Here is a 17,393-nt window from a genome sequence, read left to right on the forward strand (position 1 = left end):
TGTTTGGCACAGCACCAGTGCTAACACAGGATACGTTAGTCTGTATCTCATAGCAGTGCAAAAGGAAAGGATTCATCTGAGCAGTAAGTGCTGTTCCAGATAGCATAGAAACCAATTTTTGAAGTCTTGCAAACAAAGAATTCTTTAGAAATCCTTTTGTGTAAAGGATCTGATGCTTTCAAAACATACTTGAAAGATTATTGAAGGTATGTCTATTACCCTTCATTGCCCTAATATACTATGTTTATACGGATGTATGTTTTTTACACTTTATAGTTGATCACATTTTCTGCCTCTGATGCGTGTGTTAATCATTTTAATAGAAGAAGCAACAATGGAGTGCAAAAAAAAAAAAAAGAGGCATTTGGAAGTTAGGGTGGGAAATGGACAATGTAAATTCAAGGCAATCCCCAGAGGTGAAAGTTCTGACATAAAATTGTATTTAGTTATGATATTTGCACCCATAAGCAGTGGCAGCTTGTGGATTGCTGTCTGTTACTCCTGTGGTCATAAGGATTTTTATGTTATCACTTGCTGTTCCTAGGCAATGATGGTCAATCTGTATCAATTTTGACACTGAAATACTTCTCCAATAACTCAATTATAATGTGGTAAAAACATAATCATTATTTTGTATGTAGGGTAAACTCTCCTTTCTTGTTCATTTGACCAAAGTAGCTTTTGTCCATCAGCAAAGATAGATGTTAAAGATTTTTTGGTGTAATTTTCTCTGCAGTTCTTCCAAAGCACTGATAATAGGTTTTGCTCTCAGTAGAAGGCTAGTCTATCATTTATACCAGTTGTCATTTCATGAATTAGTGAATTATTTATGCAACAGAATAATGGATTTAGCAGTTGTTGCTGGATGAAGTACCTACTTTAAACTTGTCCTGTAGCTTTTGTTGCAAGTTTTATGCATATTGATGGCCTTTGAGTTTTGCTTATGTTTCTAGAAAAATTTCTTAATGGATTTCAATAGAAATATTGAATGTAAAGTTTTGTTTATATTAATCACCCCTGAATTCAAATGTACTCCTGATTGGTTTAGATGCCAGTATGATGGTTGTGTGCCACCAACTCCGGGCCCACCCCCGTCAGAAATACCGGATGTAACTTTGAAATGGTCTGATGTCAACACCTGGAAGGAAGTTCCTGTTGGAACGGGGGGACATCCAACAGACTCAGTTTTCTATTTGCCCACTGAAGGAGAGAGCATCACAATACCTAAAGGTATTTGGAAATATTTGTTTTTATATGTTGTGTGTGTAGTGAATGTTTTCATGATAATTTATCTTAAAATTAAATTATTTTATATTACAAACCTGTGTTTAACATGTTTATTGAAAATACATCCTTTAGTAATGTGTAATGTAAATCACATTTCACATAATTCTTTCCCTTCTAAATTTGAAATGATAACTATCTTGTATTACTTGAGTTCAATCCATTATAAATTTACAGGGATGCATTTACTTGTGGACACTGTCACTCCACCCCTTGGACGCATTTACGTGTATGGCACTCTTGAATTTGAAGATAGTATGGACCACATATTTGAATGCACTATTATTTTTATCAAGGTGAAAGGTTTAATTTTTTTATATTAATTTTATTTCTGCGGGTAATGGGAGAGTAAAGATGGTAAAAATATTCATCCTAATCAAGTGTTAGAGACAAGTAATTTTTTGTTTAAATTCTCAGTGTATCTGGTGTTTTATTCCATAAAGGAAAAGAGACTGCCACTGCTAAGATCTGTAGCCTTTTTGCAATGTTTCGGGAATTCTGCCCCCGCTGTTAGGCTATAGAAGGAAGTGATAGAAAACACATATAAATAAAATTTGATATAGGGCAACTGTAATTGACTATTTTGAAACTTCAAAAATGGATGAATTTGCCATATACATTTTGTTTGTTAGGATTGTGACTTTTCGTCACTGAATGAAATCTGCATATATCCCTTGTCCATCATACTTTAGGCACGTTATGTCATTGCCGATTCTTTTTTCTGCAGGGTGGAAGAGTTATTGCTGGAGAGACAGAAGCTGCGCCTTTCAATCATACACTCCATATTACCCTGAGAGGCACAACGGATCCGTCTGACTCTGATAATGAGGAATTAGTTATGCCCTATGGCACTCCCAGTGTTGGATGGAAATCTATAGGTAGTTACATTTTTGTTAATTAAAGTGAACCTTAGTCTTCCTCACATGCTTTCTGTCATTATTATTATTATTATTATTATTATTATTATTATTATTATTATTATTATTATTATTATTATTATTATTATTATTATTATTATTCACAAATGAAAGTTACTGCAGTATAATGATTATTCATGAATATCATTGGAATTATTTTGCAATATGAAACCTATAATCATATCCATGATAGAATATATAAATTGTTGATACTGTGTAGGAAAAGCAGATAGCTTAAGGTGATTCAGCCACTGGTGATTTATTAATACCCTTGCGAAAAGCAATTGCATTTTTTCACACTTGAATATCTGTAGGTCACTTTCTTGACACAAGAAATTGTTCTTGTGCTATTATAAGTAAAATTATTGTTACTATGGATACTGCTTTGTGTTTGAAAGGCATCTGTCAACAAGTTTTAAGATGAGGTTGTTCATGTAAAGTCATCTTTATTGCTGTTTCTCTTTGAATGATTAAACTGAAATTAACAGTAAAGTATGAACACAATCATAAAATTCTGACATGAAACAAGTATTAAGAGATGTTATGGGTAGCAGTGAGATTTGAGATTTGTTGTAGGTGTCAAGATTAAAGTGTTAAATTTTAAACATTTATGAACATTGTGTACATTACATAAATACTGTATAATGGGTTGAAAACAAATTTTGTGGCTAGATGCCATAGCCAGATATTTATCACCAGCTTATTAACAGAATTGGGTAGAATTATAACTATGCATAATATTAACAAAAGCTTCTATATTCTAATGTTTACAGGAGTTTTTGGACTTCTGAGTCTTCACGGGCAAGGGCCTGCTCATTCTTGGATCAAATTAGGGTCTACTGCATCTATTGGAGATAGTCAGATAACGCTAAGCCAGGCCCCAGATTCATATTGGCTCAACAAAGAGGTAAATACTTCCCATTATTTTGAACTGGGAATGTTCATAATAATTACTAACCTTTTATCATTACTAAAGCCTTGAATCACTAGAGGATGGATAAACTGAGTAGTAAATTGCTAGGTAAAATGACTGACACGGTTATTAAAAGGTAGGTGAGATATTTTTCCTTTTATCCTTTCCGTTTCATTAAATTTTTTATTATCTCAAAGTTAGCATTGTATTTGGTTGATAGTAATAATTAGTGTTTTCAAAATTGTCATATTTTAAGTGTTTGGTCAAAGGCACGTGTATGTTGATTCTATTGGCTTAACAAACTATAATTAGGTGTGTAGTGTTTTGCAATTTATTTACGTAAAATACATATTTTCTATTCTTACACTTTACTTTTAGCATTTCTATTTTTATATTTATATTTTTGTTTAAAGTGTCATATATGAGTATATTTGACATATTGTTAGTACTACTGGCATTTAGTTTATTTTTTCCAATGATGGACGAAAGATTTGGAGTTTCACCATAAATCTGTGAGCAGGAGATAGATAAAAAAACATCAAGAGGTTGCAAAAATTGAATTATAATTGGTAAATATATTTAGGATCTGCTTTGATCTAAGCAGCTAGTAAAATTATGGCGAGGAATACTGTCAACGATTCCAACACCAGAAGCACTGATGTTCACAAAATTACTGATGAAAAACTAAAAGTGTACCTTAGGTATGTGTCAGTTTCGCATAATTAGAAAAAATTCTGTTCTGCTAAAAATCATTAAGGGTAGATTGAATATTTTCGAAGATCTAATAGGAATGGTAGCTGCCTGCTGTGACTTTACATTGGAGGAACCATAGAGTTACTAAGCAATAGGTATTTTAAGAGAAACATAACATTTCCTTCAGTTGAGGTGAAACAAATCCAGATATTTGCCTTGATCTTGCCAGAGGAAACAGAATTTGGTTGCAGTTGCATCAGTAGTTAGAAACAGGTCCTTCATTTGGAACTCAGTTCCAGGGACTGAGGAACTTGCCTAATAGACCTTTGTTACTGCTATTTACAAGGAACTTCCAGTTCTGATGAACTGTAGCAGAGTTTGCAAGCCATTAAAAGTTCAAGGCCTGCCAAGTGATCGTTGATTCAAAAGCATCTATTAAAATGATTTATTTTCTTTATATAATAATGAAACGTTATTGTCTACGTTAGGTGATGATAACCACAACTGGGAAGGAAGCTGCCGAAACAGAGATTCGGACAGTGGTCGCCATCAGTGGCAATACCATCACACTTGACACATCTCTTCAATATGAACATTTAGGTAAGAATATGTTTTAAGACTTTCCAATGTTAAGTTATATGCAGAAACCATCATTAAGTAACCTAACTCAGTACTGTGATGCATTACATTAATGGTGCTTTTCTCTGTCTAACTTATATGGTCCATATTTACCAGGTTATCATCTGATATTTAATTTTCTTAAGCTGATTTTTTAAAATTTGAACTGTTGTGATTAAGAGACTTGATGATCTTAATAAGTAGAGAAATGTCCATTGAAACTATTTTTCTTGGATTTATAGATTTATTTATTTAGTTTTCAGTTTGTGATAGTTTTGTAATGAAACATAAATAAACTGTTGTTTAAATGCTGCAGACAAATTCAACAAGTATTAGGAAACATGAAGTATACTCTTGCCTGACCAGGTGGGTATTGTATATGTCCACATCTAATATGTCCTTATTGGCTATAGTATATGTCATATGGGAAATCTGTAGGCAGCAATGAAGGTTCTTTCCTGCAGTGTTTTGTCCCCACTTGCTTTTTTTGTTCTTTTAATTTTTCTCTTTGCTTTCATAGATTAGTGGTGTTGAAGTACTGTAATAATTGATAACTTCATACTTAGCATGCCAACATGATTAATGTATTCCTGCTATTCTTGCTTGATTGAAAGTCATTTTTACTGTATGGTAACACTTTTTATAGACTGGATTGTTATATGAATGTAAGTGTTAGAATATTTCTAAGGCATGTGTGGTTTGAGAGAAAGGTTTTTGAAAATCTCAAAATTTAACTACAATTTTTATATTTTAAATTACTACATACTTTTGTTTGAAATATTGCCCATTTTAGAATCAAATTATTATAAAGAAGCAAAAATGAGTTGAGAAAAAGAAATATAATTAATAAACATAAAATCATTCTAGAAAGGTGGTATTCTTAATGGGCATTCACATATTAAGCACAGACAACAGTTACGACTTACCTGCGACATTTCAGTCAATATTGATAAAGGAAATTTATTAAATATATAACTGAGATTCATTTATCATTTCATTAATTATGCCAGCATCTCCAAGTTTGATGTTCTCGGGAAATGCCATCATTAATTTCACCCATACAAAGTATTCATTGGAAAAATTTGCCACTTGATACCCTGCCAAGACTGTAAACAGGGGTGGCTGTCACCTTTCAACTGCTCAGAGTGTACCAAGTAATATGAAAAACCGTAATATACAAGAAATTACCAATTTCGCATAGAATCACCTCTTGACATCAGGAGTTGGCTGCCACGCAAAAGCAAATGTTCTATTTCTCCCTGTGATTTTTTTGCTATCCTCTAAGCATTTGATAAACACAAACAGATAGCTCTATATATGAAAGGATTTGGTTTGTGCATGTTGGAAAAATGCAAATTGGTTAAAAATATTGTAATATTTCCGTCAAAATTTCATTCTTTTTTATACAATAGGTGTAACCCACGATGTTGGCGATGGAACATCATACACCTTGTCTGCAGAGGTTGGACTTCTTGGAAGGAACATTGTCATTAGTGGATCTACAACGAGGAACAGTTTTGGTGGGCGAGTAATAGTTTCAAAGGTCACTTCTGATGGTCAGACATACAAAGGTGAGATTTATAGATTCTTTTGGTAATCTGCACTATAAATAGTTCCTTTAGTTACTTTCTTTTATGAATGTTTAAATACATTATATAGATTCAGGGACATTTTGTCACTTTCTGTACCACAAGCCTGTCTGGAAACCCTGATTAATAACTGCTTTTTAGCAGCAAACTAAAAAGTAGATATTTACAAAGGGGAAAACAGGAATAATCAGATCTTCAAGCAATGTAGCATGTCAGTGGAATTATTAAACCTTTGAATATATAGTTATTGTTTTAGAAGTGCCATTGATTAAGCTTTCAGTACTTTTATACAGTACTTGTTTTTAATTACCTGTTAAGCAAGGGAATCTAGGAGTAGAGACTTTAATGTGGCTGCGTGATGAGCTTCATTTTACATAAGTTTGTTTATGAATTATATATGATCTTATTATGTTTAAATATATTTTATTTGTGTTGTTGCATTATTTAGTTTTTTTTTTTGTTTTGTTTTCATCCAAATCATGCAGAATCTATAAATCCTGCTTACTATGCCTCTGAAATCCTTGATTATTGAATCTGTGGGATTAAAGTCCTGCAAAAATACATGTAAAGCTGAGCATAATAAGGCCATTAACATTCTAAAGTAGTTTACCTCACTGTTTATGCAAAATAGACTTTAGGACAAGGTTAAGGACACTTTAGGTTTATCATTGTTGTTCATACGTATTTGATTATACTGTCTGTGTTGACCTTGGAAGATTGTTGCTGAGCATTTTGTAAGTTGTAATAGGTTATTTTAACTTATTTTGTCCTAATGAGTATTGAGGTGAACCAGGATAGTATCTCTGCCCGAGAAAACCAAACTTGGTTTGTCTTTTTCAAAGCAAATTCCCCTAATCTCTGTATCCTGTGCTTCAGATATCTCTTCAATAGTGTATCTGAAATTGATAATTTACCCCCTCATCAGTTAGCACTTTAAGCACAAAGTTGCTATTCCACATGTTGGAAGAGGATTACATCATGAATATTGCTAAGGCTGCCCCATGAAGTTTTTGGGCACTCTAATTGATCCATGTACTGAGCAACTCCAGATTTGTGTGTAACATCTGTTATTGGTACTGTATAGAGTTTTGTTTTCATACCTTAGAACAGTCTCCTTACTCTACTAATAAAAAGTTGAATCAGAGGCTTTCATCCAATTAGTGATCCAAGCTTTTACTTCCAGTGTGAATTAGCTTGAAACTTATTGATTTTTCATCGTTGCTTCTGACTGAATTACAATACTTGACTAATTATATCAGTATGAAAGGAGACACTTGCCTTAAGCACAAATGAATGAAGTCACAGGGTGTACATTAAGATTATAACTTGTGATCAATGGTTATGCTTTTTTCCTTTTATGAAGAGCTGCTAGTTGAATTTTTTTAGCAGGGCTATATATTTCAGTATCATCATCTTATAGCGAATTCTATCTCTTTCTTTTTCTAATATGAAAAGGTTCTGCCAGACTCTCCAGCGTTGAATTTCGCCAAATGGGACAAGAAGGTTTCACTGATTCCTATGACCCAAGATACTCTCTAGCATTCCATGGGCTAGGTGATAGTGATGAAGGTAGCTATGTCGAGCGTTGTAGCTTTAACACCAACTACAACACTGCAATTGGCTTCTTCTCATCTAATGGTATCACAGCAGAAGATAATGTTATCTACCACACAGTTGGAGGAGGTAAGTGTGTATTTTGCTTATTATATTATAAAGTAAATATCTGCAGGTATGTGTTTAGCACAGTTTCATTACTGGTAATGATTAACAAGCAGAATATTCATTAAAATTTTGATTTGGATAAACAATTCTTGGCATCTGAAATTTTACCACAGACATCAGGCATTGTCCTGCAATGAATGTTATTCCAAGTCTCAGAATTCAGTGCTCCACTACACTACAACAGATTTTGTCAAGCATGGATAAGCATGGAGTCAGGAATGGCATCTGTCCATAAAACATCTGAAAAACAAAAACTGTGGTCATAAATATCAGAGATCTGTTTCTTTAACCAATAATGTCACGCCTAATCTAAAGCTGTATATGAAGTATTGAGTTGTATGGTGGTTAAAAAATCCTGTAAAGGAAGCCACTGTTTCACTAGGTAAAACACTTTTTTATCCTAATTTTTTAGTCATCAAATGTTTGCTGTTGCACTGTTGGCCCAAACCTGGAATCATGGAACCAGTATGAAGAAGGGTGAAAGATATACAGATTCTTAAGGCATATACGCTTGTTTCAAGTCCACATATCATATCATGTCCTTTTGAGATGTCAGTGGAACCAGCACATTGTCAGTCAAGCCTATCAACTATCTTTGAATCATATTTTTATATCAACATTGCAATGTTTGATAGTCCATGATGATGCACAGCATATTGGGTAGTGTAGTTCATGCCTTTTTGCATGAGTGTGCAATGCTGATATGATACACAGTCTCGCAGCACTTGATATTCAAGTTTGAATAGCAAGGAATTACCGCGTACAGTACTTAGTGTAGATCAGGATTTGACAAGATTTCAAGTGAGATCCATAACATGATATTAAAAAAAAACTTCTAAAAGGGGAAAGTCTCATTGTTTGACTTTGGATACCTCAGGCCAGTTATGAACTTTGCCTCCCTCTCAAGCAGTGATCTGGCATTAGTGAAGGTTTCCAGTTCTTATGAACACAAAAGTGTGAAATGACTTTCATAGCTCACTGATGCAGACCTGTTACTTTTACCCAAATGTCTTCCTCCAACTCCCTCCGGAAAAAACAAACTGACAGCATTTGAAGGTGAGACAGGGACATCTTCCATTTTGGAATGTCTTAACCACCGATTACATCATTTGATGTAAGTTATAGTTCAGCTTGCTTGTAACTGCCCCTGACTAAGCATTGTAACAGACACAAAACCAATATTTATAGAAAATATAAATGGCTGTAATGTTTGATTTCCCTCCAGGCATTTTGGATGAAAGTGAAGGCAACATTTTCAGAAACAATTTGATATCCCTTATGCTCTTCCCTGGGAGATATGATGGCCGTAATGAAGTACAAAACTTGAAGTTCTATGGTGGTTTTGTTTTGAATGATGCTACTAAGACTATCTTGGAAGGAAACATTGTTGCTGGTAAGATTAATTTTTTCATATTTTTCTTTAAATAAATGTTTTTATAGTCTTACAGAGTATTAATTTCCCATTATTTATAAAAGGAAATTAATTTCTCTTGTCATTAAAAACATTGCAAGAAATTTAGAGTAATTTTATTCTTGTCACAAATACCAAAGGACCATATCTTGTCACTTTATATTGTTTGCATTCCTTTATAAGACTCTAAAAAGAATGTTTCTACAAGTGCTTAGAGCAAAATTATAGAGGGGCTATTTGGGTAAAACCGGTCATTTGAACCAAATAATTTAATTCTATCCATTGAAAAATGTTAAAACTTTTCTCTTTTTAGAATTAAAGTGACTCGTTTATATCCATTTTGATTTTGCTGTGCATTTTATTATTATGCTAAATCTTTGACATCCAATGATATTATAGGACTAAAAGTCTGTTTATGGTGAAGGGGTTCCTATACTGAAGAATCTTGCTGTTAGATCTTGTAGACAATTATGAACAAATTTTGGAATTGCTAAGTTATTGTGATACTTTGGAAGAATAATAGCAATAAGAAAAAAACATGAACATAATTAATGAGAGTGAATGGCCCATATTTCAAATGGAATGCTTTTTGATATAAATCTGCACTCCAAATGCTTGTGTGTGCTTTGTTCAATAATTTTACATTTGTTATTTTAAACTTGTTTTCAGGCTCACAACAAGCAGGCTTCCAGACGTATGGAGAACCGTGTGAGGATGACTCCCTTTGGAACAGCAATGAAGTTCACAGTGCCATGTATGGTATATTGGTAAGTTATCTAGAATTCAGATCTTTCAAAATTAAGAAGTTAGCCTAATTTAATTACCAGAGTTTTCACCTATATCAGAACAACTGGCTTAACAGTCTCAAGATATTGTTGGAAATACTGGATGAGATGTGGTCATACAGTTTAAAACATTCAGATTTAAATAAAAATATTTTAATATCCGTTTAGCATGGGACTATATGGTTAGAGAGTTATTCTTTTAAGTGAGAGCGGCAATGGTCAGTGATTGGTGAGCTCTTATCCTCTTGGGAAGGCTTCCCTGCCTCGATTGCCAGTTGCCAGATGCTCAATTTTTGGAACTTGTTTGTTTGCAAGTGTGTGTGCTTTCCTCTTCTCTTTATACATACCTCTTTTGTTAGTTCTTCTTAAAGATGCTGTTCATCTCTGTCATTGGAATGAAATGTGATTCATTATTTACGTTTAGTGAAGTTTTTCGTCATTGTTTTTGTTAATTGTTTTACACTTCCTATATTATTTGAGTGTGTGTGTATTTGTTACACGTAGTTTGCATGAATATTTTGTACTTGAATGTGATAAATAGGTTTTGGTATTGATTTTTATTTAAATTGTAAAATCTATTGGTCATGAAGTTGGTTAACTGCCTCGTCAGAGTTATGGAAAATTATGTAAGTGGAGTTTTGTCTTTAATTGTATGTTCATGATGGTATGCCTTTGTGCAAAAACATTAAAGCATGGTTATGTATTAGTAGTCCCGATTTGATCAGTTTCTCAGCGTGAGAAGGGTTGGTAATTTATGATGTATTCATTTCTTCTTGGGGGTAGATTCAGCATTAAATTTAGATGTGTTCATAGCTGTACAAGCAAGCTGCTATTACTTTTCAGTTATTTGCCAAAATATCCATAGCTTGATAAATGCTTCCCTTTTTGATGATGAATAACATCTGATGACAAAACTCATTTCTTGTGATTCATAAAATCCTTTTTTTTTTTAGGTAGAACTTATATCTAAATGTCGGAAGACCTCAAATATAGCAAGAATAAATTGTTGAATAAGGTTTAAGTAAATGTTTCTTTTGATATTAAAATTCAACGGATATCTGTAACTTCCAAACATCTCATTCTGTATGTTATTTATTGTTAATGAAAACCATTGTCTATTTTGACTCTGAGTCACTCATCCTTTTATATATAGCTTGTATTCCTAATCTTCTTGTTCTCCTTCAGCTTTGGAAGCAAGGCAGAGCAGAGAATCACAATGCTTGCAGACGAGTGAAAGGTTTCTTTGCTTGGCGAGTGTGGGATACAGCATTCTACATGCAGCATTATGCAAGTTTACTTCTGTCTGATGTAGGTTTACTGATATTTAGCTCCTGTAGACCGTGTAGTCATTGTACTGATGTGCATATCCTAATGGTTGTTGTAGATGCTATGTGCAAAATCTTATAAAATTTGTGTCTTTAAAACCTAGGTGAAGAAAAAATCTGTTATCTTGACAGGTGAAGTCCATTGACAATCGTGTTGGTGTCAACCAGTTAGTTTTTGGCCCACATGCCCTGAGCCATGTATTCTTCGAGAAGACAGCAGTTATAGAGAATTCCATCTTTGTTGGTGCATCACCTTCTCATACCTGTGAATATCATGAGTCCTCAGCCACAATTGAAGAGCACTTCCTACATTCCCTGTGGCACCACGGTGTTGATGGCGGCAATGCTGGGTTATTGCTTGCTTCTTTCACATCCTCACTTAATAGTGAGTTTCTCTTGTGACTGAATTTTCTGTTATATTGGTTCAGTACTTTGTTCTAACTGAAGAGAGTAATTAAATAACAGTATATTATCTGCCTACAGTTAATATACTGTTATTTAACGGTATGTTAACTGTAGGCAGTTATATTCATTTTTTTTCCTAAAGTAAGTTTTTTCAGTTTGGGAACAATATGAATATGGGGGCCATTTAGATATCCTGACATAATTAATTTATTATATTTTAACATTGTAAAGCATAGAACTTTTTTTATTTGTTTTTCAGTGGCTCCGAAGCATGCTTTCCACGAGGCAGCAAGTTATCCAGCCATCCGAGGTGGATCTTATGTTAAAAACGTTAAGTTTGTAAATTTCAATAGTCGAAATTGTGGTAAAGATGTCGCATTTCTCACCAACAAGGATTCAGATGATGCCATTCACCCAGTGTTTGTCTCGGGATTAAGCTTTGTCAACTCCTCAACAGATAATTACATATATATGTACAAGTAAGTAAAAAAAAGTTGAAATAATGAATCTTAAAAGTTATATTTGATTTAGGTTAACAGGGTGACTTTGACCTCTGAGATCAAGGCATAGTTCAGTGACATCATCTGGTGACTACTATTATTACTGACAATCATTATCATTAATGATTTCAAGTCTGGTTATTATTTTTACAAGGTTAGATGTTCTATGAGTTATCTCACTTCTCCTGTTTAGTACATGTTCTTCCTGAATTTCCATTTGGTTCAGGTTTTTGTCTGTACCCTTCCTGTTGGATTATCTGGGTGTTCTTTCCCTTGCTTCTTCCAGATCGGCTACTTTTCTGACTAATTGCTTTTTTACCTTTCTTATCACATGGCCGATGCATATTATTCATAGAGATTTTAGACTTTTCCTGTGCTTCTAAATGCCAAATCTCTCAGCTTTTTACTTGTCTATGATTTGTTCACTCCAGTGAAGCCAAGCATTTTGTAATGACTTCTATTCAAAGTCACCTTCATTTGGTTTTAAGTGCACACTCCTCTGATGCATTGTGAAGTACTGTCCTTATACCTTACATGTGCAATAGACTTCTATTCAAAATCACCTTCATTTGGTTTTAAGTGCATACTTCTCTGATGCATTGTGAAGTACTGTCCTTATGCCGTACATGTGCAGTAGACTTTTATTCCGTTTAATGAGAGGATTCTTGTATTTACTGTAGCCCATAATTTCTGTCCATTTCATGCATGCTATTGCTACTCAGTTTTTTCCAATATGTTAAGGGAAAAATTCCACATCCTTCAAGGTGGGTCTTTCCTTAGCATGATCCTTGCCCTCCCTTTCCTCGTCATTGGTTTTTAAACATTTTAGGTACAGTATTAAAAATTTCTAGTTTAATTTACAATGACATATTGCTGAAAAATTGCCTACTATGAGTATTAAGAACTCCTTGTATAATTTACATTGACATATTACAAAAGAATTTGCTTACTACAGGTATATACTCATTTTTCTTTTGGGAAGGGGGTTTGGGGCAGGTGAAGAAGATGCCCACCATGCATAGAATAAATCTGTTTATCCATTAACCTGTGATTGGCAGTTTAATAAAAATATACATACCTTATAAAGTTTCATAGAGCGTTTTAGTATATGCATTTTTCTTTGAACTATTTAATCCAGTACTGTAATCTGTTCTGCAGACCAGTTATACTTATGTGGAGACTGAGGTCTGTGCATAATATTTTTAGCTCTTAGTATTTGTTAGTCTTATGGGTAGCTTCTATCCTGTCACACATGAAATAAATTGTGAATTCTTTATTGGACACATTTCACAAATATACAGGAACTGGAGTGGAGTAAATATATAGGAATTTTTTTAGACAACTCCACAGTTTACAAGAGAATTCCCCAGTTAGTAGCTCATTTCCTATTTATACAAAATTTTAAGTAAGCACTGCTGTAATACTTGTTGTTTGGTTTTTATAGTGAATAACATAAATATCACTATCTATTGGACCCATTGGGCTTTATAAATCCTTGTTCTTTGTGGGTCTTATGTGTATATCTCTTTTTCAGGTTCACATATTTTTTTAGATAACATATCTGGATCTAAAATTCTTACCCATTTGAGACTGACTAATGCAGTGTGCCAAAAATTCATTTTTGTCGTGAAAAGTCCTTCAAATCATGAAAGGCCTGTTTCCTAAAGGAGATTGCTACAAATCTCTAGGTTGCAGAGACAGAAGCAATAGTATTGTTTTTATCAAGTGTGTCAAAGTAAATCTTAGCCCCATTTTAGCCAACAGTGCACTTTTGAACAGAATAATGGTATTAGTATAGTGATAAGTTTTTCTATAACAGATATTGCATTTTTAGTTTTCTGTCAAAGAAAATTATTGTGCCGGCTTTGTCTGTCTGCCCGCACTTTTTCTGTCCGCACTCGGATCTTAAAAACTACTGAGGCTAGAGGGCTGCAAATTGGTATGTTAATCATCCACCCTCCAGTCATCAAACATAACAAATTGCAGCTCTCTAGCCTCAGTAGTTTTTATTTTATTTAAGGTTAAATTTAGCCATAATCATGCCTCTGGCAAAGATGTAGGATAGGCCACCATGGGGCCGTGGTTAAAGTTTCATGGGCTGCTGCTCATATAGCATTATACTGAGACCACCAAAAGACATCTATTTTCAGTGGCCTTGATTATACGCTGTAGCGGCCATACAGAAAACTCAATTTCGCCAAAGAAAGTTCAGCACATTTTTTACTTGTTTATTATAGTGGTTACAATTATTCTATCCATTTCAGACCAAATTTGGGTAAAGTTAATCCATCAGACTGTGTTGATATGTCTTGTGATGGGCATAAAAAGGTTATTATTCAAGATATGGATGGGTCTCTTCTTGGTAAGTATTGTATTGTACTGTTTATTTGATTTTTTCCATACTAATACTTAATACTGTAAGTTTAGAATTTTAAATATGTTTGTAATTGGAGGAATACTGAATGATGCAGAATGAAGTAAAATACAAGGAAAAACAAAAGAAAAAGAAAATAAATATGAAAGAGTAAATGTAAAAAAAGGAAGAAAAGTTTTGATGAATCAACAGTTACAGCAGTATGGTGTCTAGAACATATTTGACTTAATATTCTTGTTTTGCATTTCTAATTTCAAGTTACAGTATTCCCTTACCTAGAAAGAAATACTTTAAATCTGCTTGTTTGAAGAAATAGAACACACACCTATTGGTATTGTCATTAGCGCTGGAGGCAGTGGTAGCTGCCCAAGTCTCTAAAATACCAGTGCACATGATCCTTGAAAATTCATGTATACTGTATTACCTGAAATTACCATTTAATTCTCCTGTCTTATTTTTTATGTCCAGTTCTTTTCGAGGTAATACAGTATTATGGAGAATTTATCTCTGATAACTGAGCGTTTATTGGAATTACAGAATTTATCATTTATGTTTGGTTCTGTGTGAGGGCTCTAGTGCTAATCTGATGCTTGTTATGGATAATTTATCACTGATAACTGAGCATTTATTATGATTACAGAATTCATGATTTATGACTGGTTCTGCTTGAGGGCCCTAGTGCTAGCTTGTAGAATCTGATGCTTTTTGAGAATGGTTCGGCTTAGAAAAGAATCTGTTAATTACAAACTGGGCTTTGTTCCCCTTAATTAATAGCACTGCATCATACTTTATAATCTGAGAAATGGGTAGAATGCAGAGGTGTTCATGTTTTGCCTTTGGGCAAAATTCTCGTAGATTATACTATACCATCATATCATCACTTTAACCTAAAGACATGAATGACAAAGACTCATTCTTTACCTTTTTTTGGTAAAAACTTCATTGAGTATACAGATCACTTCGGGTGTTTATGCAAAAACTGGCAATTATGTAGTCCTCAGAGTTTTGAGATGAAAATTGTTGATTATTTCCAGGGACACCCAAAGCAACTGCAACAGCCATTGCAGAATATGAATGGGATGGGGACAGATCCCATGGAATTGGTGACTACAGGATACCGGTCCCTCTCAGGCAGCGAATTGACGGAAGCAAAATTCCTGCTGCCGAGAAGTATCCTAATAAGGGTAAAAATATTAATGTATAGTTTTTATGTATAATTAGCATCCTGACTACATTAGTAGGAGAGCAGGTAATATAAAGAGTATAGTACTGGTATGCCATAGAATTTATATTGATTCTCTTCTTAAACATTGTACCCTCTTAGTATTTTATGTTTTACTTAGAAACCTTTTAAGCATATACATTTTGTTGACCCATTAAGCATGTAGCCATCATACAAAACAGGTAATGATGAACACTAGTTTTACAGCAGTTACATTAACTGTCATGTTTGTAGGAAAACCCATGTACAGTACTGTGGTGACATTTTTATATTTTTCACTATTTGAGTATAAGTAGAATATCAGAATTCTGACGAATTTAGAGAAGAAAATAAATGGGACATTTCCTAAGCGTTGTTTTCCATCTTTTTCCTTACAGGCATATTCCGAGATAACTCTTGCTCATTGATATCCAGTTGGAGGGCTTGGAAGTGTACAGGTATTAGCCATCGAATGATGGTAATTGAAAGCATGGACTCGGACACTGAAATCAGGAGGTTGTCTCCGATTGCGCTCATTGCTAATCCTGGTAATGTATACGTATCTTGTGCTGTCTGTTTAATCTTGACTGATATAATTCAAATGGGCATGTTAATTTGGCTGATTTATCTTCATTTCATCTGTAAAATTATTTTCCTAGGTGGTTTTTTTTCATACACTCGGCTAACAGTACATAAAGCCATATGATAACCACACAACATGGATTGTCATTCTGTAATTATACAGTATTGCTATGGGGTGATAAATAAATATACATATAATTCAATTGAATATATAATCTGAATAAAGTAATTACATATGTAGGTACAAGTGGCTATGTGGATCTTGTGAATGGTCCAATGGACCGTGGGTGGTGCTTTGGTTATACCTGCCAAGAAAGAATTTCTACCTTCTATTCTGTTGTGGCACCTGGACAAGTGTATGAGATGGCTATGACAAGCACACCCCCACAGGTATGCTTTTATATCCACTTTGTATTTGTTGTTGATGAGGTCACCAAGTTTCATTTACTTGAAAAGCTACTCAGGAGAGAATGTTGTTCAGGATCTTTCACACTCAAGCTTGCTGAATCCTGCATAGATTTCTTGATTGGCAAAAACGGCAAGTTTAGGATGCAGAAGAATCCCTTGAGGCTTTTTCAGGCGGAACATGGTTCAGATGCTGTGTTAATCAGGAATGCAGGAATTTAAAGTGAACAAAACTGTATAGAGTAGGTGAGTTCCAGAGAGACCACATTGGTTATGTTCTAAATAGATTCATGTTAAGAAATGCATAGTCGAACACGATTTCCGGAGCACAACATGGGGACCAGTGACCTCTTGGACAGACCAGAATGTAATGGAGATGGCTGCCGACTTATGTTGTTTTCACATCTGTGTGGATGAGACGTAGTGAAAGCCAAGGCAGTCGTAGGACAGGTCACAGGAGATAGAGCCCTCCGGTCCTGAGTCCTTTATATTCTATCACTGCGCCAACAAGCACTATTCTGGCTGAGACCAACTATAAAAGGATTTCTGTAATTGGTTGGTCTGTCTTATGGAGCCCTGAGGGGACCATGAGAGTATAACTCCCCTTGAGGACTCAGCAGCTACCAAAAATAGGTTTTTCCTACTTCAAAACTTGTTTTATGACAAGAG

The 17,393-nt window shown here is 34.2% G+C and overlaps 1 protein-coding gene across 1 annotated transcript in view; it reads left to right on the forward strand.

Annotated features, from left to right (window-relative positions):
• Positions 1-17,393, forward strand: part of LOC136826322 (fibrocystin-L-like) — a 113,056-nt gene that overhangs the window by 83,080 nt on the left and 12,583 nt on the right. The window contains exons 53-68 of the mRNA XM_067083572.1: positions 1,049-1,230; positions 1,462-1,580; positions 2,012-2,162; positions 2,975-3,108; positions 4,296-4,407; positions 5,838-5,996; positions 7,470-7,697; positions 8,962-9,129; positions 9,817-9,914; positions 11,118-11,240; positions 11,390-11,642; positions 11,922-12,141; positions 14,427-14,524; positions 15,571-15,720; positions 16,136-16,285; positions 16,561-16,709. Coding sequence (XP_066939673.1) covers positions 1,049-1,230; positions 1,462-1,580; positions 2,012-2,162; positions 2,975-3,108; positions 4,296-4,407; positions 5,838-5,996; positions 7,470-7,697; positions 8,962-9,129; positions 9,817-9,914; positions 11,118-11,240; positions 11,390-11,642; positions 11,922-12,141; positions 14,427-14,524; positions 15,571-15,720; positions 16,136-16,285; positions 16,561-16,709 — 2,494 coding nt within the window. The remainder of the gene's footprint in view (positions 1-1,048; positions 1,231-1,461; positions 1,581-2,011; positions 2,163-2,974; positions 3,109-4,295; positions 4,408-5,837; positions 5,997-7,469; positions 7,698-8,961; positions 9,130-9,816; positions 9,915-11,117; positions 11,241-11,389; positions 11,643-11,921; positions 12,142-14,426; positions 14,525-15,570; positions 15,721-16,135; positions 16,286-16,560; positions 16,710-17,393) is intronic.

This window comes from Macrobrachium rosenbergii, chromosome 40, assembly GCF_040412425.1.
Source record: "Macrobrachium rosenbergii isolate ZJJX-2024 chromosome 40, ASM4041242v1, whole genome shotgun sequence".
Lineage (NCBI taxonomy): Eukaryota > Metazoa > Arthropoda > Malacostraca > Decapoda > Palaemonidae > Macrobrachium > Macrobrachium rosenbergii.